The 23,840-nt window shown below is 41.7% G+C and overlaps 2 protein-coding genes and 6 non-coding genes across 8 annotated transcripts in view; 6 read left to right on the forward strand and 2 right to left on the reverse strand.

The window, feature by feature from the left end:
* mkxa (mohawk homeobox a) overlaps nt 1-10,644 on the reverse strand; it is a 46,548-nt gene extending 35,904 nt beyond the window's left edge. Inside the window, exons 1-2 of the mRNA XM_034707079.1 lie at nt 10,621-10,644; nt 10,406-10,524 (exon numbers count right to left, since the gene is read on the reverse strand). The gene's annotated coding sequence lies outside the window, so the exon portion shown is untranslated. The remainder of the gene's footprint in view (nt 1-10,405; nt 10,525-10,620) is intronic.
* On the forward strand, nt 2,476-2,557 carry trnas-cga. Its single transcript has one exon. It is a non-coding gene; the product is annotated as a tRNA-Ser (tRNA).
* Nucleotides 3,108-3,179, forward strand: trnaa-cgc. Its single transcript has one exon. It is a non-coding gene; the product is annotated as a tRNA-Ala (tRNA).
* On the forward strand, nt 3,447-3,518 carry trnaa-cgc. The gene has a single exon. It is a non-coding gene; the product is annotated as a tRNA-Ala (tRNA).
* On the forward strand, nt 3,871-3,952 carry trnas-aga. Its single transcript has one exon. It is a non-coding gene; the product is annotated as a tRNA-Ser (tRNA).
* Nucleotides 4,289-4,360, forward strand: trnaa-ugc. The gene has a single exon. It is a non-coding gene; the product is annotated as a tRNA-Ala (tRNA).
* On the forward strand, nt 4,687-4,768 carry trnas-aga. Its single transcript has one exon. It is a non-coding gene; the product is annotated as a tRNA-Ser (tRNA).
* A 779-nt stretch (nt 10,645-11,423) lies between the features above and the next one.
* The window catches only part of armc4 (armadillo repeat containing 4), a 42,533-nt gene continuing 30,116 nt past the window's right edge, over nt 11,424-23,840 (reverse strand). Inside the window, 3 exon segments of the mRNA XM_034706808.1 lie at nt 11,424-11,901; nt 19,904-20,125; nt 20,355-20,543. Of these exon segments, the coding sequence (XP_034562699.1) occupies nt 11,779-11,901; nt 19,904-20,125; nt 20,355-20,543 (534 nt within the window). The 3' untranslated portion in view covers nt 11,424-11,778.

Raw genomic sequence — 23,840 nt, forward strand, 5'->3', positions numbered from 1 at the left:
TCAGCGAGTCGTATAACGCATGCTGTCCGTCCATGTCTTCAGAAAGCAATCAAGAGTCCAAACCCAGCACCATTAGAAGTCACCAGGATTGCTCCATGAAAATTACAGAGGGGAAAAAACAGCTGATACTCTTTAAAGCCTCCAGTCTTCTGTTGTCTCTCTAAAAACAGCTCTCCAAGGATACACAAATGGCTACTAAACAGGGAACTTCACAGGGAGGAGATGCCAGTACGGTATCCAGTGTACAAGGTGATGGATACATCTGTCAGAAAACATGCTTTCACAGTGAACTGGACCCTCTCATTTTCTTACACTGATGATCCAAGCTGAATTAAGTCTGACAAAGTGTGCTTTTTGTGAGCCCAAGCCGTGCCAGAGCCACTCATGTTAGAATAACAAAGAATTACGTTTTACTGTGTCATTAATAATGCCAGGGTGAAAGGTTTCAGTTATTCAAGTGTCATCACCTCTATAACTCTGGTCCTACTATCTCTGCTTGTTGAGTCTCCAGGTATTTTTCTTTGTGAGCAGACCGTTGCAGAGGTCTGAAGTATTTGGGAGTGCTTGGGCAAACTGACAGACAGCAGTGAGCTAGACTGGAACAGGGGGTTATTTATGTAAGGCACAGGGGGAGAGGACATTTATAAAAGTCAGAATTAAAGCAGGAGCATCAAAATACTAAAAATATTACAGTCCTGCGGTTAAACAGCAGAGAATACTAACCACATGAAAAGGATACACCACACTAAAGCAGAAAAATGCATGTTGGACATTTGCCCAATTGTCCACTTTTACAAATATTATTCTTAATTCTGTGAAGAAACTCAATCCTGCGGCATTCTTTACAGTTTTGTACTTTGTGCTCGTGTCTCCGAGCGAGTAATCAGTTACAGATTTAAATAGGATGTTCTATAATGCCTTGCTGATGATTTGTTGATTTGGTGCTATTCCCCTCTGTTGCATGTCTTCCCCTCAGGTCCAGAGTTGTGATAGCTTGATGAAAAGACTGTGATGAAAACTCTGGGATAATATAATTTTTGGTGCCGTGCCATACGGAGCTCTCAGGTTGGTTCCTGATCCAGCCAGGGGAAACCTGGCCGGGCTTATGGCGCACAGCTGTGCGTCTGGGAGCGTGTGCCAACTCATCACTGTCTGTGTGAGGAAAATTTTTAGCATCTTTTCTTGACGTTATCCTTTGTGTCTGCAAATGAATATAACTGTCTGTTGGCTATCAGTATCACCTCCTCTTCAGTTCTATCAAAGTGCAAGATGGAGAGGAGAGGTCCAGAAAGGCTTTAGGTTACACTTAAACTTCTGTGAACACATAACTAAACATCCTCGCATGTCACATCACAAAGGGTGAGAAAGTTACGGCATACAAAAACAACTGCTCACAGGTTGTTCTTTTTAAAAGATGTCTTTGAGGCTAATCAGAGCAATTTTATCCAAGCAAGAGTCATACCTTCCAAGTTCATCAAATCAGTGGAGTGTCTACAATTTCACAATTTCCTCAATTTCAAGGTCATGCACAGAAAAAAGGGGCTCTGATCTGTTAATGTGGTTGACAGGCATATCCTGAACTCCATCCCCTACGTTTCTCCTCCTCACACTGACTACAACAGACACACAGACATCAGGTCCGGTGAGTAAAGGGTGTTTCATTAGAAATGCTTGGATACCGAGTGTCATAAGAGTTCACAATGAGCACGGGATGACTAATCTGATAGAAGTTCTGCATGCTGCCTTCTCCAATCTGCTCCACTGCTTGCGCTCATTGAAGAAAATGTCAGCATTGTGTTTAAAGACTCACAGTCCTGTGCAGGTAAGCACAATGCTTCTTCAAAAATCATGGAGTTGGAAGCTTGGTGGCTAAAGTGAATACATGCAGATCTGATCAGTTGACCACTGACGTTGATAAGCTAACTGCTAGTACATGACTTAATACATATGCATTAGCCTTGCTCATTTGATATAAATAAAGAGTGCTTCGAAGAAGTGTCTAGGACTCCTTTTCATCTGTGTAGGTCGTATTGAACAGTGCCAAAATTGAGTCACCAAACATCAAGTCTGAGTCTAGGCTTAAGTCCCTAATGTTCCAGTCCAAGTCTCAGTCACTAAAGAAGAATCAGTTAAGTCTGAGTTAAGTCCCCATTACCTTTGTTTAAATCAGAGTTGAGCCTCCAACACTGTTAAATCCTTGATGCAGAGTGCACTATTCCTGACCCCTCTTTAGACATACTGGCAGTTACTGTTAATGAACACAGTGCATGATAGTGCATGTAGGTGCCCTTGTTGAAAGATAAATAATTGGGGACTAGTTAAAAAAAATTAAAGAATTAAAAAATTGAAAAGTCTTTATCAATAAACAAGTCTGAGTCCTCCACTCCATCTTTGGAACACTGATGTTTGATGTTTGATATTTGAGTCCAGGTCCAAGTCCAGTCATGAGGTCTTGAAATCAATCTCTTTGATGTGGTTGTTGTGGCCGAGTGGTTAAGGCGATGGACTCGAAATCCATTGGGGTCTCCCCGCGCAGGTTCGAATCCTGCCAACAACGAACAAAATTGTTCAACTTTAGGAGCACCACCTACTCCAACAGCAGACTTTATGTGGAGATATGTAGGTATCTGCGTCAAAAGAAGAAGCTTGACCCTCAACTGAAGGTACTCTTGCCAATGGTCATCATTGTAGCAGAATCTCAGCTAGTCGGGTGCGTTGATTGTGTCATCAAGGGCACCTTGTGGCCAAAAGTCAAACTCACTGAGTAAATGTTTGGCGATTGTGGTATAGTGGTGAGAATAGCTGCCTTCGAAGCAGTTGACTCCTGGCCATTGCAGTAGCATGACATTTGCATTCCAGTACCGAGACAGATGTAAACAAAATGTATAACAGTGGGACTGTGGATCACTGTATTCTCAAATTATTTTGTAAATGACTGGAATACCAATTTGGCATCTCCTGCCTGGTAAAAGACTTTGTAATGAGAAGATCACATTGTGAACTCTTGATAATAACACTACATGAAAAGTTCTGAGGTGAGAGATAGCATTCCTCAGAACTGATTGACTAATAGATTCGGCCAATCAGTTGTATTTGCTTCATGTACTGGGGATGTAGCTCAGTGGTAGAGCGCATGCTTCGCATGTATGAGGTCCTGGGTTCGATCCCCGGCATCTCCATCAGGGTTTCTCTTGATGAGCCTTCAACTTGAGCTGATCTTGGACCATACAGAAATGAGCATGACAGATGGAACCATTGGACCAAAGGGAATGATCAATATGTGGCAATAAAGACAGGCTTCATGGAAAGGAGAATGTCCTTGACCAGAATTGTTCTTTGGATGGTTGATAAGTCAACTTTGTTTAGCTGTTGAAAAAGGAATTGTGGACGGTTTGCATACAACCTTGCGCCAGATATCATTGTGGAGCTTTTCCTTATGAGCAGGTGGGGATGTAGCTCAGTGGTAGAGCGCATGCTTCGCATGTATGAGGTCCTGGGTTCAATCCCCGGCATCTCCATGAGGGTTTCTCTTGGTGGGTCTTCAACTCTCAGAGACTCATTGAATTGAACAAGGTCCAGCAATTACAATAATACATGAAAGCAATGACTAACGTAATGATCAACATGCTGCATGAAGTCTCTCTGAATGAACACAATGTCTTTGATTTTCCAAGAGTATTTTCTTTGGATATGGTTCAGGGCTAGAAAATAATTGCCTGTATTTCACTTTTATATCATGCCAAGGTTAAGGGGACATCTTGCGCATACAAATAAGATGATTTTTCAAAGGAAAGGGCAAGGCACTTTGTCAAATGAATGAGTATGTAAAGGCTGCATGTTGTGAAGAATTGGTGGAAAATCAAAGACTGAGTTGTCGTGGCCCAGTGGTTAAGGCGATGGACTAGAAATCCATTGGGGTTCCCCCGCGCAAGTTCGAATCCTGCCGGCAATGCTTCTTTTGTTGCTCTGTCTGCTGCACTGTTAAAGTTTGACTGTGACAGGTTCTTCCATTGCCCACAGAGGCACTCAGATATAACGTGTATTCCCAGGCCCTTTGCACAGCCACTCGCACCTCTAGCCATGTGGACGCTGTGACTCCAGCTAGCCTTAGACTTGCTTGATGGACGCACATCTGTCATCCTGTATCTCCGATTGTCTGGAAATCGTACACGTGTGCTTTGTGTAGCCACTGGAAAAGGTTCCACCCAAAGCCATAGAGCTACTAGTGGACCTTGGACCACCCCAGGGGCAAATATGGTGCTGGAGCTGTCTTATGTTCTTGTACAGGGGGGATGTAGCTCATTGGTAGAGTGCATGCTTTGCATGTATGAGGTCACTGGTTCAATCCCCGGCATCTCCATCAGGCCTACAGAAATGAGCGGGTGTGCTTGACTTGGCCTACACAAATAAAAGCCATGGGTTGCAGGCATTGCGCCACACACTTGCAATCAGGCAGATTTCTCAGAAAGAAGAGGAAAGAGTGCCTTTCCTTGACCACTGTTTTCTGTGGACCCACTGTCGTGGCTACAACGTACTTGCCTGTGTTTTGTGACGAGGGGAACAACTGCCCTCACACGTAAGATGCTATTTGGAGAAGAGGATTTTCAGGCACTTTGTCAAAAGACAACATAAAGGCTGCATGTGCTGAAGAATTCACAGAAAAACCAAAGAAGCACTGCCAAAGTGGTTGTTGTGGCCGAGTGGTTAAGGCGATGGACTAGAAATCCATTGGGGTCTCCCCGTGCAGGTTTGAATCCTGCCAACAACGCATGTCTGTTTTCCCCTTTGCCAGCAACAAGTTCTCCAACAACAGACACTTTGAGGTTGTGAGGTATGGGGGTTTCTGCATCAAAAGAAGAAGCTGGACATTTGATTGAAGAAATCTTGGCTTATTGGCATACGGTAGAGCTTTTCCTTATGAGCGGCTGGGGATGTAGCTCAGTGGTAGAGCGCATTCTTAGCATGTATGAGGTGCCAGGTTCATTCCCTGGCGTCTCTGGGAGGGTTTTCTACACTCAAAGAATATTTTTACTGGATTTGTATCACACGGAAGTCAACACTTACATGTTCACTAAAGTTGATAAATTCACCCCGCATTTAGTCAGGTGTCTCATATAAAGAAACAAGATATTTCCTTTCCCTACCGGTATTTGCTTTGGACTGTCCATCATGGCTCTAACATATTTACCTATAGTTCATGATAACATGTCAACTAAGGGTAACGCTACCTGAACAAATAAGAGGCCTTTTGGAAAATGCTATTTTTGGGCACTTCGTGAAATTAGAATGTAAAGCCTGCAAATGGTGAAGAATCAGCTGAAATCAAAGAAAGATTAACAGGGTGGTCACCCCACGCATGTTTGAATCCTGCCACCTTACAGAGCAAGAAGTTCTCTATCAATGGACACTTTAAAGTAATAGTATTGGTGTTGAAGTATGTAACAAATGCAAAAATACAAAATAATGTAGTTCCTCAAGTTTCCACTCAAGGCTGTGTCCAAATGACAAGGAGTCCCCATTACAGCGCATATCAAAATGTCTTTTTTTACTGCAGAAATAAACATATCTAAAGTCAGGTGCAACACAGGTTTAGGTCTGTATATCTCAGGTCAATATTTATAACAACTGAAAGAGGTTTTTCTTTTATTAAAGCATAATGTCATGCATAAGTTGTCCTAACAAGACAGCTATAGGCTATGGTTTTTACTTCACCTCTGTGCTGATTCCTTGAGTAGTCGCTATCTTTTGGTGTCAAAAAACTCATCACTTAGAAAAAATGCATGTTGCATAGAGTCTATGGATTTAACCTCAAGATTAAGACTACATGTGATCCCACTCTGAATTCTACCTCTAAACAAAAATATTGCTATTTATTTATTTATGCTTACTGATTTATGAGATATACTGGCTAAGCAGACTTCCCCAAATCAACAATTTAGCAGCCTAAATGAGCTCAAACATCCCCTCACCTGTATGGTTCTGGAGCTCACCAAACAGTGTACTGCTATGTCCTGTAAAGCCAAACCTAGTTAAAGTACATGGCCATAGCTGTCATGACCAATGATGGCACCGCTTACATTTTTGACATATTTACATAGACATCAATCTTGCAGCCTGACCCGCAGGACAGAGTACTTGTTCACACATTACTATGTTTATTCAATGTCATACTGACTTGTTATTTACGTGTTACGGGAGTGAATGTCTAAATTTATTAGTACAGTGCAAGCCGTTTTTAATAACTCCTGAAAAAATGATGAGAAATGCAAAGGTATCACAGGAAAGCTTTTCTGGGGAGTATGGAGTGGGGTGATGTTGTGAATGACTCAAGGAAGGAAACGAGCGCAGAGAGAGAGGCCACTGAGCAAACAGTGGCTGAGAGTGACACGCGAGGCTCACTCCAGAAAACCTGTTGGTGAGAGCATGCTGTAATGATAAAAAAAAAAAAGCTAATTCACAGATTGAGAAGAGAGGCTGTGTTCACCCCTGGTGCTCGGCGAGCAGAGAGCACTGCTCTGTGTTTGGATGGGGCTCTGAGAGGCTGTTGTGTACGCGCATGTTTTTAATGGCAACATCACAAGCAAACCATGCTGCTGCTGCTGTGCAACAGTTTGGGATTTTATATTAAAAATGGTCCTTGGACACTAAAGTGGACAGAAAAGCCACTTCTTATATTTGGAAAGAACTTTTACTATTCATTAATTTCTTTTATAAAATATAGCTACAGAACACTGGAGGGTATGTGGGATCTTTTAAAAAACTTCAAAAGAGCAGTTCCATTTGAAAACAATAAAGCTGGTATCACAATACACAGCTGGGTTACTATAAAAATAAGTGATATATAAATTTATTACTCTGTCCACCCAGAATGCGGACAGACCAATTTCTTGACTGTAGAGCGGATATTTCCACACATAAGTCTTGCAATGTGTAATAAAGTCATCGAGTGTGGTTGCATCCATCACCCTGACCTAAGGGAAACCTCTACTGGAGTCCTGACAGGGTGAAGGTCGGGCCACTGGTGAGACAGACCAGATGAGATACCGGGGTGGGGCAGATGCCTGAACCCAAATGTCCCAACAAACAGGAGCAACAGCATCAGGGATATCCCTCCACTATTTCTATCCCTTCCGTGAAGCGATGAAAAGCATCAGATCTTGAATGGCCAGAGTAGGACGTAATTGCTGCCTCTACCGAGGCGTGGAGGCATATAACCTCTAATTTCCCGTGAATAATGTCCCTGTGTTGGACGGGGAGCCAAAGAAAGTGGCAGTTTCTTTTCTCAGAGGGTTTGTGGCTCGACTAATACATTCAAACTGTGGCTTTATGACCAATAGGCCTGAGGGCCAGGCTCCTGAAACAAACTTTCTACTTCCTTCCAGCGTCTCCTCTGTGTTCTGCAAGGTTTGACATCAGGTTTGAAAAGGAAAGAAAAGCACAGTTTGCCAACAAGTGTTTAAATATTGCAAATCAAGGCTCATCATGTTTAACTCAGATATGATAGGAGCCAGTCTGCAAAGAAAGAATCTGTTGTCCTCTTTTTATTGCTCGGCATCTTGAACCGTATAAGAAACCAATTCCATGTATGCAAAGAAAATCGTAGCCAAAAAATCAGCCAAAATCATTGTGTTAACTACATTTTCCTCTAATCCTTTACCAAAATCAAAGCAACTGGGTTCTTGTTTGGATTATGTATGCAAAGTCAGGTTTCAGCAGAAAGACAACAGTAGCCTTGATTTACTAAAACTTATGGAAACAGAGTGGCATACTTTTCTACCTATTTTCATGAAAGATTTGTTGAACTTTGAAAAAAATATATTTATTGTTTTCCCAAAGTGTGAGATGAGAAAATCCATACCAAACTCATGTTTGTGCATTAAGTATAGGGCCAAAGCCAGGATGTGGTTATCTAGCTTGGCCTAAAGTTTGGCAGACAAGAGAGAAAGAGGGAAGAAGCAGCCAAAGTGGCTGTGTTAAAACAGAGAAAATACGCCAAGCAGCATGGTTAATTAGCATGTTGTATCTTGGTTTGTTTAATCCATATTCAAAGAGAAATGCAATCAGGACAAGTTGTGGTTTTAGGGGAAGTCATGTTCTGAAATAAATTTCTGGTAAACAACTGCCTGGCACTCAGAAGGACAGGCTGGATGGAGAATTTGTTTTTTGGTCAAGAAATCATTCCAACATGTAATTCCCTCCAAAACCACTAAATCCTTTTTGTATATTTTAAATCAGATACAATGTGCTAAGTTGTTAGTTGGAGGGAAGTTGCTTGGCATGCATTTTTACTTTGCAGGTAGCAATCAGCTACCCTGCTCTATTTCACACACATGCGGTGATAGTAATAATACATCCACTTCACATTTGCCACATAAAACAAAAAGCGGTGGGTGCCGGTATAACTCACAGAGGTTACAGTCCTTCAAGCAGTTTGAATTGCCACCCCTGGGCTATTTGCCTCATGTCATCTGCCCCTCTTGTCACTCTCTCGCCTCTGTTTCCAGCCTTACTCTCTCTTCTCCTCTCCTCTCAACAAAGGCATGAAAAGCCCCAAAATAATCTTTAAAACAAACCAAAGTGAGATTGATATTGAGCTTCTCATCTGACTTTTGGAAAGAAGTTTCCTACTACTAAATCATAGAACTGACAGGGAAATTCACTTAAATAAGGGGAAATAAGAGAGCTTGATGTAATAAAAAAAAGAAGATGATGAGAGAAGGGAAAGCTTAGCTGCAACACAAAAAGAAAAACAAAATGTTTCCCTCGTTGTTGAAATGAATAAATGCTTTTCTTTTTTTCTGTTTCTAGAGAATCAGTTTTGACACTGTGCATGTTGAAGAGGCCATAAAACTGGCAGTGTGGAATTAAAAAGCCATTAATCATTGTGAGTTTATTTGCTCTGACTGGTTTGGAGACAGTGGCTTCTCTCAGCTCATAGATTTGTGTTTTTGGAGGAAGTTGCCTCTTCATTGTAGTGAGGCTTCCACTCAATCCGTGCTCTCTCAGTGAACCCTGCTGACAGCTGGTAGTGTTTAAACTTCAAAGAGTGATGAAGATTTTCAACCACATATTTTCAGTGTTTAGCTAATTTTCTATTTTAGCGCGCTGCTGATATTAATGATAAAAGTCCCAGGAGATTTAGTGGCAGCTTCTGTGGTTGGGTGCTGAGCATCTAAGCTAACTGGGACCAGGACAGAGGGATCAGAGAGACAGTGAGGCTGACAGGCATGGTGAGGGCAGCAGTGGAGGAGGCCAACAGTCTCCCACTGAATCTGACATGCAAAATGCTGTCAAGCCTGACATGGTCTGTTTATAATAAACAAGAACAGAAGAAAAAGGGATCAGCTGTACTCACACTGTTACCACTGCAGTGCCTAAATATGGCAATTAAATGGAAAACACAGGATTAGAATTAGAAAAAAAAAAACTTAAAAAAATATTCAAAAACAAAAGACAACCACCACTTGTAGGGAAAAAGCTAAACAATGAGCTTTAATGAGGGATTTCCCAGAATCCCTCATGAAGTTGTTTTATAGTTGGTGCTGACTAAATGCTATGTAAGTGCTCTGGTACACACATGATCCCAAATTCTGGACATCTTATTTTTGACCGACAAAAATAATGAGCCTGTTTGTAAAATCTGTTCTTAATAAAAGAAAAGCCCTGCAAAATCTGAAAATACTCTAACTGAATTATGAGTAATGAGGACGATACACACATAATTCACTGTTGTTGGAGAAAACACGTGGAATTATATTATAGGCAAACTGAATATAGACCACTCACAGTACGTGTTCTTGAATAATGTGTTCATAACATCATGTGGTAAATGAAGGATATAGTGTATAGTGAGTGGGTGAGCTGGTGTTGGGATTCTGATCAGAAAAACAACCCATCCATTATACATTATTCCGCTTCTTACCTGCCTGCCAAAGACATGAACAAGTTGACAAGTTGAATTAGAAACCAGGTTGCCTGCTTGAAGACTATAGCCTCTGTACATGGGGTGCCTTAACCACTAGAGGTGTGAAAAAATATCGATACAGCAATATATCGCGATACTTTGACTTCCGATATAGTATCAATATTTCAACTCTTAATATCAGTTTTTCCTAAAAATTATCATATTTTGGCCGAGTTGGAACTAAAATACGGCTTCAGTATTTCAAAAACAATAAAGTGGAAAAATTGTTTTCAATCAAATAGTTTTGACTTCATTTGTCCTTTCAATTTTGAGCAATATTGTGTGATTTACATATACACATCTCTATTTTTTCTTGGTTAACTATGTAGAATATTGCAATTTATCACACTATTGTGATATCATGATCTATCATGATACTATCGTGTCGTGACCCAAGTATCGTGATGCGTATCGTATCGTGAGGTTCTTGCCAATACTCACCCCTATTAACCACGAGGCCAAACCGGGGCATAGGGGAACAGGACTTCTGCAGGAATATTTATGGTGACACTTCTGTCTTCGTTCAGCGCTCCTTCTTCTCTGGGCTTTACAGTTGACACCTTTGAAGACAAATGAGGCAAATTTCATAATTTTGAACATTGTTGCTTTAATCACTTCCGCTCTTCATTTAAGTTACTTTATAGAGATGCTCTCACCAGCCGTGCAACCATCGTCTGGATTGCAGGACAGGATGTTGCTCCATTGTTCCCTACCAGGGATGGTTGGGGTCCAGTAGCTCCTCAGGCTGCTCACAAATCTGTGCCTGCGGATACTAAAGTTTTTACCACAGTGTCAACAGGTAGAGGTGAAATGTGCAGGACTCCTTACCTTAGATAGACTGTAATGTTCTTGTTGATCAAGTTGTCCATGGTATTGCTTTTCCTGTTGAAAATTAACCTCTGTTGTTATCTGGGTTTGACCAATTTGGAATTTATTTATTATAGGATAGCCCCTTGAGATGCAGCATCTCGTTTTCAAGGGGGTCTCAACAAGTCCTGACCAATCAGAATCAAGTATTTAACAGTAAAGAAAAAACAAACAAAACAGTAGCAGACTCCCTGTTTTCTAAACTGGTGCTATATAACTATGAGCAAGTTAGTTACATGGCATCAGTTTTTCTAAGTCTGGCTGTTACAAATACTTTTAGAGGACAAAAGTACACAAACAGAAAAAAAGGAGGTTGAGCAACCCAAACAGATGTGCGCCTTGTTTGGATATGGTGGTCTCATGTGGATTACTTTAGGAACGCTCCTTCACAAGTGTTCACGCTAAACAACAAATGCAGTATTTGGTGAAAGATCAAACATGAAAAAGAGGCATTCATTTGTATCATGGCTGTCAGAGAGTTAGAGGAGGGCTACCTAAAATGTTTGTTTGAACTGCAGATGAGGTAACTGATACACAAGGAGGTCAGGATAGATCTCTAGAGTGGACGCAAGCCAGTAAATAAATACATCAATCAACCAATCAACATAACTTTATTTATGTGTTTAATACAACAGATTTGATACAACTTACTTAAAACACTGGTGGTACCAACATGTGTGACACTAACATCCTGTTAGTCTCAGCTGAGACTACAGGTAAGGATTGTGAATGAGGTCAGAAAACATTGCCCAATGTTTAGGATTGATTAAGAGGTAATGAAATTATACTGATTCATCAGATTCTGTGTGATAATACAATTAAAACAATTTCAAACTCAGCAGTACAACTCGATAACACCACATGTGCTTCCCATGTAGAGTGTGAAGCCAGAAGGAAGAGGCAGCCATTGAATATGGTGAACTGGCCTCCAGGTATGATGCGATCCTTCAATGCTGATGAAATAATAGGTCCTCTCTATTAGCCTGGGCCAGCAGTCGTATGTTGCGCACACAGCCAGCAGCAGCTTCCTGCAGCATCTCATCATCAGAGCCCATGATACAGATGAGCGGCTGGGGGAGTATAAAGAACAGGAGAGGTAACAGTTGGCAGCAGGAACAGGAACAATGTTTTAATACACTTGAACCTTATTGCCATGACAGCAGCAGCCACTGTACTCCACAACCTAGCTGTTAGGCTATACAATGGCTATGCTATGACAGTCTCATGCAACACTAGCATGTGGTCCTCAGTGTATGTGTATGAGTGTGTGTGTGTGTGTGTGTGTGTGTGTGTGTGTGTGTGTGTGTGTGTGTGTGTGTGTGTGTGTGTGTGTCCCACTTTACCCTTCCAAACCATGCCTCAGCAAAGGGGTTACAGCTGCAAGCACACATGCTCCTGTAAGTTTGTTCAGATGAAAGTCTCGCAGGGCAGGCTCGACATTAAAAACCTGAGCATGAACCGCACAACTTGACAGCCTTTCCGCTGCTCCAAAGGTCAGATTATATCCGACTATTAGTGGCTTGTGTAATGGATCTCGTTAGATCTTATTGCAGAACAAGGTTTTGCGCCCTCCAGAAATCCCCTGCTTTGGGAGTTTATATTTTGGTTACATAAAACTGAACATTAAAAAAGATTTTTGTAGCTTCAAAGAGCTGCGTATTGTGCAGAAATAAGCAAAAGGGAAACACTGGATGTACGGCATACCACTGAGTGGCATGTGCTTTGTAGGGGTGAGCCATTTTTCTATTTTATCTGCAGCAAAATCACTACATTATGTTTGTGGGCGTCTGCCTGGCTGAATCAAAGTAAAAGTAAATGTAAGCATAAATACTCTGGTGCAATGGATGCATCTAAATTTGTTCAATGTGTGCTCCTTAGTAAAATCATAATGGTGTGCCACAGAGGTTTCCTAAGCCACACTTGCAATTATTTTGGATCATCTTGTTTACATCCATAATGAACCAATGGCAACATTACATCCCTCAACTAAGCACTTAAGGCCTCCCTGCAACTAAACACAATGAAGCTTTGATAAATACAGCAACTGCTGAGAAGTCTGAAGCACTTTTAAGCCCCATATATCAAGGTCGTGTTTAGCGAATGAAAAGGGATTCTGAAAACAATTTCTGTAAAGATCACGCTGCAGGAGGCTCACATGAAAAGTTTGAAAGCTGTGAAAGAAATTGACTCAAGAACTAACCTTCTAATAAAAATTACATCCAGACTCTTGTTTAGATTCAGCTAAAGGCAGAAGAATGACCCTAAAAGCCTTCTCCAAAATGAATGTCTCGACCCTTCTCCTCCTCTTTTTGATAAGTCAACCAGCCTGTTTAGAAGTGGTGCCAAGTAACATAGGAAATATTCTGATTATTTTTAAACATCTCAGCTATCACTGGGAAGTGATCTTAGTGAGGGATTGTAAAAATGTTTGTCTAAAATGCTGAAAAAGTTTGAGTGTTTTACAAAATATTAGTCAATGTTGTTTGACTGAAAGAAGGATTTTTTTTTTTTGGACATCCAGAGAGTATGGTAGAACACCAGCAGGTAAGTTAGTGCTGCAACCATAGATATACAATATGGACGTAGTATTCGTGACGTCACCCATCTGTTCCTGAGCGCTGTTTTGAAGCCAATCGACGGTGGCAGCCATATTGAAAATGCGGAACTCAACCAGGCAGAGTGTGACGTAAAGAGGCGGAGTTTAAGCTTCCTAGCCAACAGCTATGTGTTCCCGACCGGGAGTCAAGTCAGTCATGTCCTTATTTGGGCAAAAACTCGTAATCTTAATATCTTCTGAACCGCCATGTTAGAAAATCCCCACCCCCCCATTTTTTTAACCAGGCTGTAAACATGTTTATTAATGCTGCAAAGATCGTCTTTTTCCCATATATGGCTATGTGGTTTCCGGTGTTTCTGCAGCCATCCTCAAGTGGATTCTCAATGAATTGCAGTTTATAACACTTCCGCATGGGCTTCATAGTTTGAGACCGAAGGTCGCTGCTTGGCTGCAACAGACTGATCTTAATATTCATAGCAATTAATGTGAACAGATTTAACAGTAGCATTTACTCTAAGCATCGTGAGCAATGGACACTGAAGGGATCCTAAACTAAAAACTTGTTCCTTACGTGTCAGCTCATTTTGCTTTCGCGGCTGAAGTCCTTTGTCTGCTCAAGAGTGTTGACAGGACTCAGGTGTTATTAATGTGAAACTTATTAATTTACTTTTCATAGTTTTCATTATATGTCACTTAAAACAAAGACCTAAAACCACCAGTCTGAATTTATCACAAAATTTAGAATAACCTACTTTTTGTAAACAAGCAATGCTTCCTCACTCAGTACATTCCAATTTTTCATAGTGTATGTGGGCCTGGGTATAATGTCATATTACACATTATCTTTTTAGTGTTCTATATTATATTTGTGCAAGTTTCCATCCAGCTGATCAGTGCTGAGGGCAGACATCTCTCATTGTGTTCATAATGCCTGTCAGAGCAGGGCTGAAGTTGACCCTGACCCTTCCCCGTGTTACATGCAAACTTAAAACACGACTCGGCACATTTGTGTGGTTAGCAAACAGCCAAAGAAGCACAGACAAGACATTCCCAGGATTTTTAAGGCAAAGACAAACAGTGTAAGGACAACAGATGAAAGATGAGGCGAGCTGGCTTGTATACACAAGAACAAAAAGGCTTAGACACAGCGATGAAAGTTTAATTAGAAGTTAGAATATGATATCTTTCTCTTGGGTTTTAGCACTTCATTTTATGTAAAAAAAAGACATACAGCAGTCAGAGAGACATCAGCTCCTCTCAATGCACCAGTGTGGTGGAGTATATGTGAAACATTTGCCCTCAGGTTTTATATGATTTTTAAATAGCACCAATAACACCTCAAAAAGTAAACTCACATCCAGAGGCAGAAAACATGCCGCTCACTAAACAAGTCTCTTTTGTGAAAAGAGAGGATGCCTGAAAAGTGCCAGAGGCAGAGTTTTTGCCAACCTCATAGCATGTTATTCAGACGTAGCCAAATAAGGTCTCCCGAAGCACGCAGCTAGGCTAAGATAAGCGTGTCTCTCTTCACTGCTTTTTTCAAAGTCGCTCTTTCCCTCCCAGCTGGGATCTCTCAGAATATAATACGCCACTTGTTAGATATTGCCTGACTGCGGTAACATGAACACTTGCCCCACATTTGAGAACTGAATCGTGAGTTTTTGAGGTTTCTGTACTTCAGAGAGCTCCAGTGAGTTCTGACCTCCAAGAAGGGAGCTGGGAAACACGCTTTCCTCCCTCTCTGGCTGGAGGGAGGGGGGAGGAGCAGGCGTGCAAGTCTGGGAGGGCTGCACAATATTGTTGCATGTGTGTACATACACATGCTATCGCACATGGAGGTGTCTTGGTGTTAAGTGTGCCCTGTTGGACCTCGTCTGCATGCAGGAGTTCAGGTTTTAACTCCCATGTGCCGGGTCTGACAGCCATTATGGCTCCATCAACCTCCCCCTCCTACCCGAGAATTTCCATGTTTTAGGCTCCACTGTGGAGGCAAAGAGCACAAACAGACAGCAGCGTTTAGCAGGAGTTGAGGGGAAGTTGGTGAGGGAAGTCAGGGTAAACAACATTCCCTGCATCCTCCAGTGAGCCAGAGACTGTGAGAGCTGCTATGTCTGTCTGTGAAGAGGAAGAAGAGAAGGCGAGAGAGCAGCTTTTAAATTAGTGACTTTAGGAGGAAAGTTTCAGTCTGAACCACAGCTGCCACGATAGAGCCGACCAATCTCTTCGCCAAAGAGAGGAGTCTTCAATGACGAGGTTTTCATTACATCAGTTAGTTGCTGGAAAAAGGAAACCTCATACCATATAAGTTAGCTGCTCCTTGTCTGTTATCAGTGCCTCTGTTAGATCTATCTTAAGTGTTACTAACTGAGTCATCTCTTTTAAAAAAGCTGCCCCTGTGAGTGGTGAAAGTACCAAGATTTACTGCATAGGAAACAAAATGTTAAGCTTCAGTGAAAAGATCCAAGATTCTGTTTGCTGCACTGAGTAAACAAAGCACCTTTTCTATGATACATTACCACAACGTCTTGCCACGATCTTGACAAGTTGGTTAGCTAGTTAGTTACTGCAAGCCACGTTTAAGCCAACAGAACCAGCTTGAGGAAAGTAGACGTCCCCAAATTACAGGTCTGGACCATAGCTGGAGAGTTAACAGTAAGCGAAGAATGAATGAAGGATTAATTTATCATGCTAGCCTATCTTTGATGCTCGTAAAGGTCGTAAATTAAAAATATGTTCAGCTTCAAAATTCCCTGCCAGACTCGAGCCGTATTCACACATGCAAAAACCCTTGAAATTTCCTGACTTGATCTGGGTTGGTAGCATGTGTGAATACTAAGGGCAGAGTTTTTAACAACGACCTCTTCCCAGCCCCCTTATAAAGTCCTGATGACCCGATGTATGAATGTAGTAAGAAAAAGTCAGAAAATTCCTATGATTGAGTTGGAGGAAGTGGGTGGGGCAATGGCATGTACTGTATATCATGTGACCAACTGATGCTTCATTAAGTGAATTGTGCATGTAATGAAGCTGCTTCATACTGTTTGCCAGTAATAGTTTTAGATTTGGACTCTGTTGCTTCATCATACATCTTGGATATGTTGTAAACATTCAACCCTCATGTTATGTTGCGGGTCAAATTGAACCATTTTAAAGTTCAAAAATAAAAATGAAATTGTTAAAAGTATTATTTCACATTTGTAATGTCACAGTGGATGAAATGAAAGTGGTATGCAGAGGTTCCTTCCATCTTAGGTAACATATATGCCTTCCAAACCAGCTAAATGCAGCATAAAAATCTGGGCAGCATGTGACAGAGGAGGTGTCTCTTGTTAATGTATCAACATCACTTCATAGACAAAAAAAAAATCAAAACTTAGAATAAAATAAACAAAAATCTATGTCATGTAAAACTTTTGTATTTATATTTAGGTCTTTCCAATGTATGTTAAAAAAACATGAATTTTAATGAAAAATGAGTTATCCTCATTGAATCATGATCTTTAAGAATTAAAGAACGCCAATTGACTAAATATTGATTTAAATGGTTAGTAATGGAGTTAAAAATTAGATTTAAAAAAATGTGTTCTGGGATTTTTTGGGGTTCTTACACTTTTGGATAATTGAATATGCCCCGGGTCAAATTGACCCAGAAACATTATTGCTCTTCCAGAGAAACAAACATAACAGGAGTGTTAAGGATAGTATTTCTGGCCCGCAGGTGTGACAGAGAGGCTTGAGTCAAAGGCTCTACAACATTACAGTCCAAGGATGTAAAATAACACGGTTGTCATAACAGAGCAGGCAGCACACAGCGCCAGTATCATCTGCTCACCACACCCCGACCTGAAGTCATGTTACCCACAAACCAACAGGAACCTGAAGAAGTAAACCTGTGATGCTCTGTTTGGTTTTTATTCCTGCCCTCACATTAGAGTATTTTCTGCCCCCCCACAGCCTCACTGTGCACTCTCACTCCTCACGTCTGACTGTGTAAGAGAGAAAAAAATAAAACAAACACTCAGCGTGCAGGAGCAGGAGTGTGCTCATGGCAACCAAAGTGCAAACGTTTTTCTCATTTAGATTAGTAAATGCTTAAAATACATACCAGGACTGGGCTAAGGCAATGCTCTGGAATGCCTTCAGTTGAAAATTACCAATCATTACCACCACATTTTGTAATTTTCATCCATTTACTTCACAAAGCTTCTCTTATGTGAGAGCCTCTTTAATACAAATAGCTGGCTGAAGCTGTCTATAAGGATTTATGGTTTGAGCAAACAATCCCCAGTGCCTTTTGGAAGCAATGTCAAGCACAGGAGGGAAAGCATGTTGATTTTGCACATGACACAAAATGAAGCACATCCGTATAAAACTGCGAGATACCAAGGGTGGATGTCAAATCAAACGATGCAGACGATTTATCTCTTTGCACCTGAATCACTTCTCCTGTACAACGCTTGATCTGAGAGGCAGGCAGATTCCAAGGAAAATACACTCTGCCAAATATATGGGAAACAAAACATCAAAGACTTAAAGAAGTTATGAATGACACAAGATGAAGTCCAAAGCAAAGTATTTACACAAAATATTTAAACTGACTATGGACCCACTTGAGGCAAAAAAAAATTCTAAGACAGGTCAGTAATCTGTTTTCCAGTGTGAAATGCTTTCTCATCCATGCTTAGTTTCCTCTGTGGATCTTAAGGGACTGGGCTCTTAAGTGCACTAGAGGGGAAAGTTACTTTCTAAACCAACTTTGGAGCAAGACAGACCTTCGCTCATTCGAAATCGTATACTGCACGTGGGTAAATATGTTTGTAGAGACTCTCAACGGCACAGAAAAACTCTTTGAAATACTTTTCCAATAATGGGAGGCGGTCCAGAGTTTTACACACGGCTGTAAATCAGATGCAGGGCTCTGTATCAATCCTCAATAAACCCTCTCCTCCGATGCATTTTGAACTATTAGAAATATTATTTTAACACATTCTCTCTACCAGCTGCCTGTATATCATGAAGCAGAACATCACAGTGCAAACTGAAATCTGAAAGATTGACAAGGTCTCACATTGAAATGTTTCCTCTGAGGTCAGGCAGGTAAGACTCAGCCTCCCTCCCAGACCGGCTGAGACTGAGGCGAGACTGAACAATGAGGCTGCCTGTGTTGTGTTTCCATGTCTGAGATTAAGAACAAATGCAATACTGCTGCAGTTACGTGGCCTTTGGTAATTAAGCTCTTTAAAAGTCCAAAAATACATTATGGAGTAGTGTTGCAACTCTTAACTGGTACATTAATAAGGACAAACACAGAGACAGATTAAAATGGGTGGTATGCCTTTCATTTGCACACGTACTCACACCCATGCAAGCACACTCCATTTCAAATACAGGCACACACACACACACTGAGAAAAAAAAGAGGGTTTGTCCAGTTTTTGTCGTGGCTCAAACTACAAAAAGCATTGAGCTTAACGACTTTTGCAAATTGGACATAACTCTCTCGGAACACCCAATGTTCAGTCCAGCTACCAATTATGGCCAGTGTTGAACCACATACACTGTAGCAGCAGATCAAGCTAAAGTACACCATTTAATGAACATGGGAAAAAAGTATCTGGCTGCAATGGCATAACCGCTTTATAATTTATATCGCAGTTGTTATTTAGGAGAGGGAAAAAGGATTTAAACTCACTTTGGGCCACAAAAAGATTTCCATGTGAAAGTCCTTCTGCGAAACATGATTGAATCAGAGAAAAAGATAGCAATGTTTTCCAAATATTCTGAAATATGGGTACCTGATCATCATTCACAGCCCAATCTGTACATGAAATCTTGAGTGACTGTCAGAGACAAACATAAACAGTCTCTGGAGCTGAATGGAAACAGCCTAACAGGCACAAAGTTAGACAAAACAATGCTTGTTTCTTTTTGGACGAGTGCTACACAACTGCAGGGATGAAGAAAGCTGGCGGATGTAGCCTTACAGAGAAAAAAAAAAAAACCCTTGACCATAAAAAAACATTGTTCTCCTGCAGCCTTGAACAGCTCTGACTCCACTCTTTGGCCTGAACCATATCGCTGCTGCATTCTACCCTGATGTCCAGGAACAGCCCTTAGCAACAGTTACCCCCAGCTACAGCCCTTTGACTTGTGCTGTAATGGCATCTAGGGTCTACCGGAGAAATGGCACTGCGCACACACTGAGCTGTTTGCTTTTCTGAATTCCCATGACGGCTAGAAAGTGGAGTCATGTTTCCGCCGCTGAATAAAACCCGCTTTGTTTCTGCTCCTTTGGTCAAAGGCTCTTAAAATAGTCAAAGCTTTTCAAAGTTTATTACTCAGTGTTTTTCACACATTGCTCAAACAAGGGTGTTGGGAGGCCAAAGTACCTTTTTCCTCAAAGTTATTATGACAGATTTAGCCTAAAACGCACAAAATAAACAAGAGGGATAACTACTTTGTAAATTGTTAATGAAAAAGCAGAAGTAAGGAGTCAGAAATTCAGCTTGACTGACCTTGACCACTCCACTCTTGTGCATGCTGATGCAGTTGTTGGGGTCCTTTGACAGCTGGTACAGGGCCATCACTGTGCTCTTGTGGACTGCCGTGTCTTTTGAACCGAGGTACCGCACAAGGGGGGCCACTGCTCCAGCATCACCGAAAGATGCCCTGTTGCTGCCCCACATGCAGCAGTGGCCGATGGCCTCAGCCAGGTGGCAACACAGCTTGTCATCAGTCTGTAGAGAGGGAAATAGGATGCTATTATTAATCCCCAGAGAACTTTCTTTACAATGTGTACAACAGAAAACCTGCTGCGGCAAACAGCTCTGCAGGAGACTCTTTGAAATACGTACAATCTACTTCTTGTGACCTGGATTTATGATGTATTAAATAGGAAGAAGCCAACTAAAATCATTGTAAAAAAAAATGTGTGTGTTATTGTCTCCAGCAGTGAGGTGATCTTACTGTGTCAGTCAGCTTGGCCAGCAATGGGACAACCCCGTGATCAGTAAGGACTGCCAGATTCTCCCTGTCTTTGGCTATTTTGGCGATGGCAGCACAGATGCTCGCCAGCACTTCCTTGTTTGTTGACTTCAGCAAATTAACAATCAGTTCCAAACCACCGACGAGTGAGCGCACCATTTCCCCTGCATCCTATAGGCAAACAAATCTGTTATTAGCTGGTGCTCTGTCAAAATGAATGAGCAGGGTGATGATGAGCGGCGGCTAATGACTGAGGAAAGAGGAGAGGCAGGCAGGCTCATTTGAGTAAAGCAGACAAAACAAGGGACACCAAATAAGTACAAAGAAAGTACTTTGATCAGCCCAGGAAACAATCAAAGTCCCATCAAGGCAAACCAACCAGGAGAACTATCTTTATCTTTGTAAAACAGATGCTCTGAAAATAACAACTGCTTCCTCAGCAGACCTGTGTTGTTGATCTGGGCAAACAAGCGGTGGCTGAGTGGGCGGTTCAACATGAGCCACTTTTCTTAGGATGAATTCATGTGGATGAGCCTGAGATGTTTGCAAGAAGTTGAGAAACACAGGTTAAACAGAATCAGTTTATGCAACGTCAAATTATTTGTGCTTGCTCTCTTAATTTTTTTTAAATTGACTCAGTATTTCAGCATTTTCAGAGGATCTTTGTGTGGCCTTCTGTGCTCAATCAAACTCTTCACAATGAAAATTCAGATCTCAAAATTCACATAAAAAATTGTTGCCTCAGACTGACACACATTGCGAACCCAAGGCTTACAGGTTTGATTTCATGGCATCAGGTGGTACCTATGGGCTCACAGCCACTTATGGGGTAACGCCTAACGAACACGAGGCTGGTAAGGAGTGCTGAAAGACCCACAGCTGAGGAGCTGGCAGGGTCTCTGGCTTCAGTATGGCTTGGCACATTAGGCTGCTGTTGAAAATCACAACACACCGTTTGCCAGCCATTGAAGTGTACATCATGGTGGCAGAGTTTGTAATGTTCAGTACTTTAAAAGCAGAACAAAAATCTCCTCAAACACAAAGGATTGTGAATAACATGTAAATCACAAAGCAGGCTTATTTTGAGAATGCTTTAACATCAATCTACATGTCCACAGGTGATGAAAGGCTCAGTGCTCTAGAGATCAGTAAAAAAAGATTTTCTTTTATTTTCACTCATTGGTTGTTCTTCATTCTGCATATTTAGGGATTCCTTAAGATCAAGCACTGACAAACAGCAGCAGCTGATTTACAGTTTTAGAGCACAACTACTTCAGGAGAGCTGGATGTACTGTTGTGTTCTCCTCCCTAACAGAGAGCTACAGCTGAGATCAAGCCAGCCTGCGGTGTATGGGCCCTGTGATGCCGTGCCAGAGGATGAGCCATGTGTGCAGTGCAGGGCACTGCAAGGAGGGGGTGCCGGGGCCAGGAGCTGACCTCCGACACACAGGAAGCCTTTCCTCAGGAATACTGATGACGGCTGGCCGGGAGTCCCTGCGACAGAGGAAGCTCTCTCAAGCCACCAGCTGCGATAGACTAGCCAGAAACTCTTTCATGGCCTGGACCGGCCCCCAGATCTGAAAACCGCAACATTATGAGGCTGCACACGGAAAGGCTCTCTCTCGCGCTATCCTCTCTCTCTCCCCCTCATCTTACCAGGGATGAAATGAAATAGAAAACACATTATCTGCTGTGCGTGATCTTGAGCTGATGGGAGCGAGCCAGACTGAGAATGGCAGAAGCGTGCCCTGACCCTTTCTCTTGAGCAATCAGCTACATGGCTACTATGTAGAGGAAAAATAAATCATGCATCTCAATGAGCCCCTGCACCCAGGCAAATTAATGATACACCCCATTACTTGCAACCTGGAGGAGTCTACCTCCTTTATTGGAAAAGAAAGGTAATTGCACAATTCACTATCAAGTTTTTGCAGCACTTATATGGTACTAAATGAGTATATGTTGAGAAGCTGTCGGTATAGAAAATCTTGCTGTGTCTGTCGATGCGCAGCAGTACTGCATGAAACATGTCTCAGATGCATTTATACCACGGCTCTCTCATAAATCTATAGAGCTGCTAACTCAAACCACATGGGGTTTTTATCTAAATAATGACTGTACCAAAAACAGCTGTATCAGGTTCCTCATCTCAACGGGCAAAGAGCTCTATTTAGCTCTTGTCATTGCCCCTGTCCCACACCAAAAAATCATCCCAAAAGCATGTTCATGAATTTCCCTCAAAATTGGAAAACTGACGTCCAGACAAACATTGTCAAACTTTGTTAGCGCTCAATAGTAGGTCCGCAGTCTCGCTCTCCTTCCATATGGTTGCCATGCATCATTTTCGCTCCCCTTCTTGGCCAGAAAAATTCCAGCCTGAAAATACAAGACACCTGCATGGGCCTGATATCTGTTCAAACTTAACCAGATTGTCCAATTGACCTTAATCACAGTGATAATCTAAGAAAACAACACAATTTTACATGGGAAAGATACAAGTGCACAGGGGATCATAAATTTCCTCAAGTCTGTCTGAAATTAAAAGTGAATGACATCGCTGCAATGCAAGACAAGGTTGAGGTTGAGACGATACCACGAAGGGGCTCATATTGCTCATATTGATGCAGACTCAACTTAATAAGCCAGATAAAGCTTTTATTGTTTGATGCATTGATGTTCCTGATATCTACATTAGCCACTGTGCAACTCGGCCTCCAACTGCTCTTTTATGCTGGGACTCTTCATAAAAAATAACCAGCAGATGCAGCAGTGAGCAATCACTAAATCTGATTCTCTTTCCCCTAGGAGACTGATGTGCCCCATATGTAACCTAAATGTATGGTTTCAGTGTCTTAACTTGACAAATGCTTGACTTTTCAACAACTAACATGTATGTGTCTCTCTATAAATATGCAACTAGCAACAAGGTCTTCAGAAAGTTTAAACTTGGGGTTCGGTAAATTTTGATGGAACAACCCCAGAGAGAGCTAATGAGAATGCACACTAAGCATAAAACACTTGTTTAGGCACCACCTTCTATGCCTCACATCCTTCTCTGAGTCTTAGTATGCTGTATTCATGGTGATGTTGTTGATTCTTCTGTGAGTCATTGTGTGCAGTGTTTTCATTAGAGACGTTGGTTTCACAGAAACAGTCTGATACCCTTTGGAAGGCAGTGTGCCTCTGTAACTAGTAGCATGTTGAGGGAGGATTTTTAGCGGGGAAATCAGAAGCCATGCCACAGGATATTACCCAGTCTCTCTCCCAATTCACCAATCATTGTGTGCCAAGGAGGCTTCTCTGCTTCATATTAGCCAGAGGTTCATGTAAGCCTCCTCTGAAACAGCTATGCCCCTGCTAACCCCCAAGCAGCAACAGCAGGTTGGAGGGAGAGCTTACAGACAAGCATGCTGATATAAGCAGGCTTCTATCTTGTGAGTGGGATAACCCTTTATTCTAAAACAACAC

The sequence above is a fragment of the Notolabrus celidotus genome, chromosome 17 (assembly GCF_009762535.1).
Source record: "Notolabrus celidotus isolate fNotCel1 chromosome 17, fNotCel1.pri, whole genome shotgun sequence".
Classification (NCBI taxonomy): domain Eukaryota; kingdom Metazoa; phylum Chordata; class Actinopteri; order Labriformes; family Labridae; genus Notolabrus; species Notolabrus celidotus.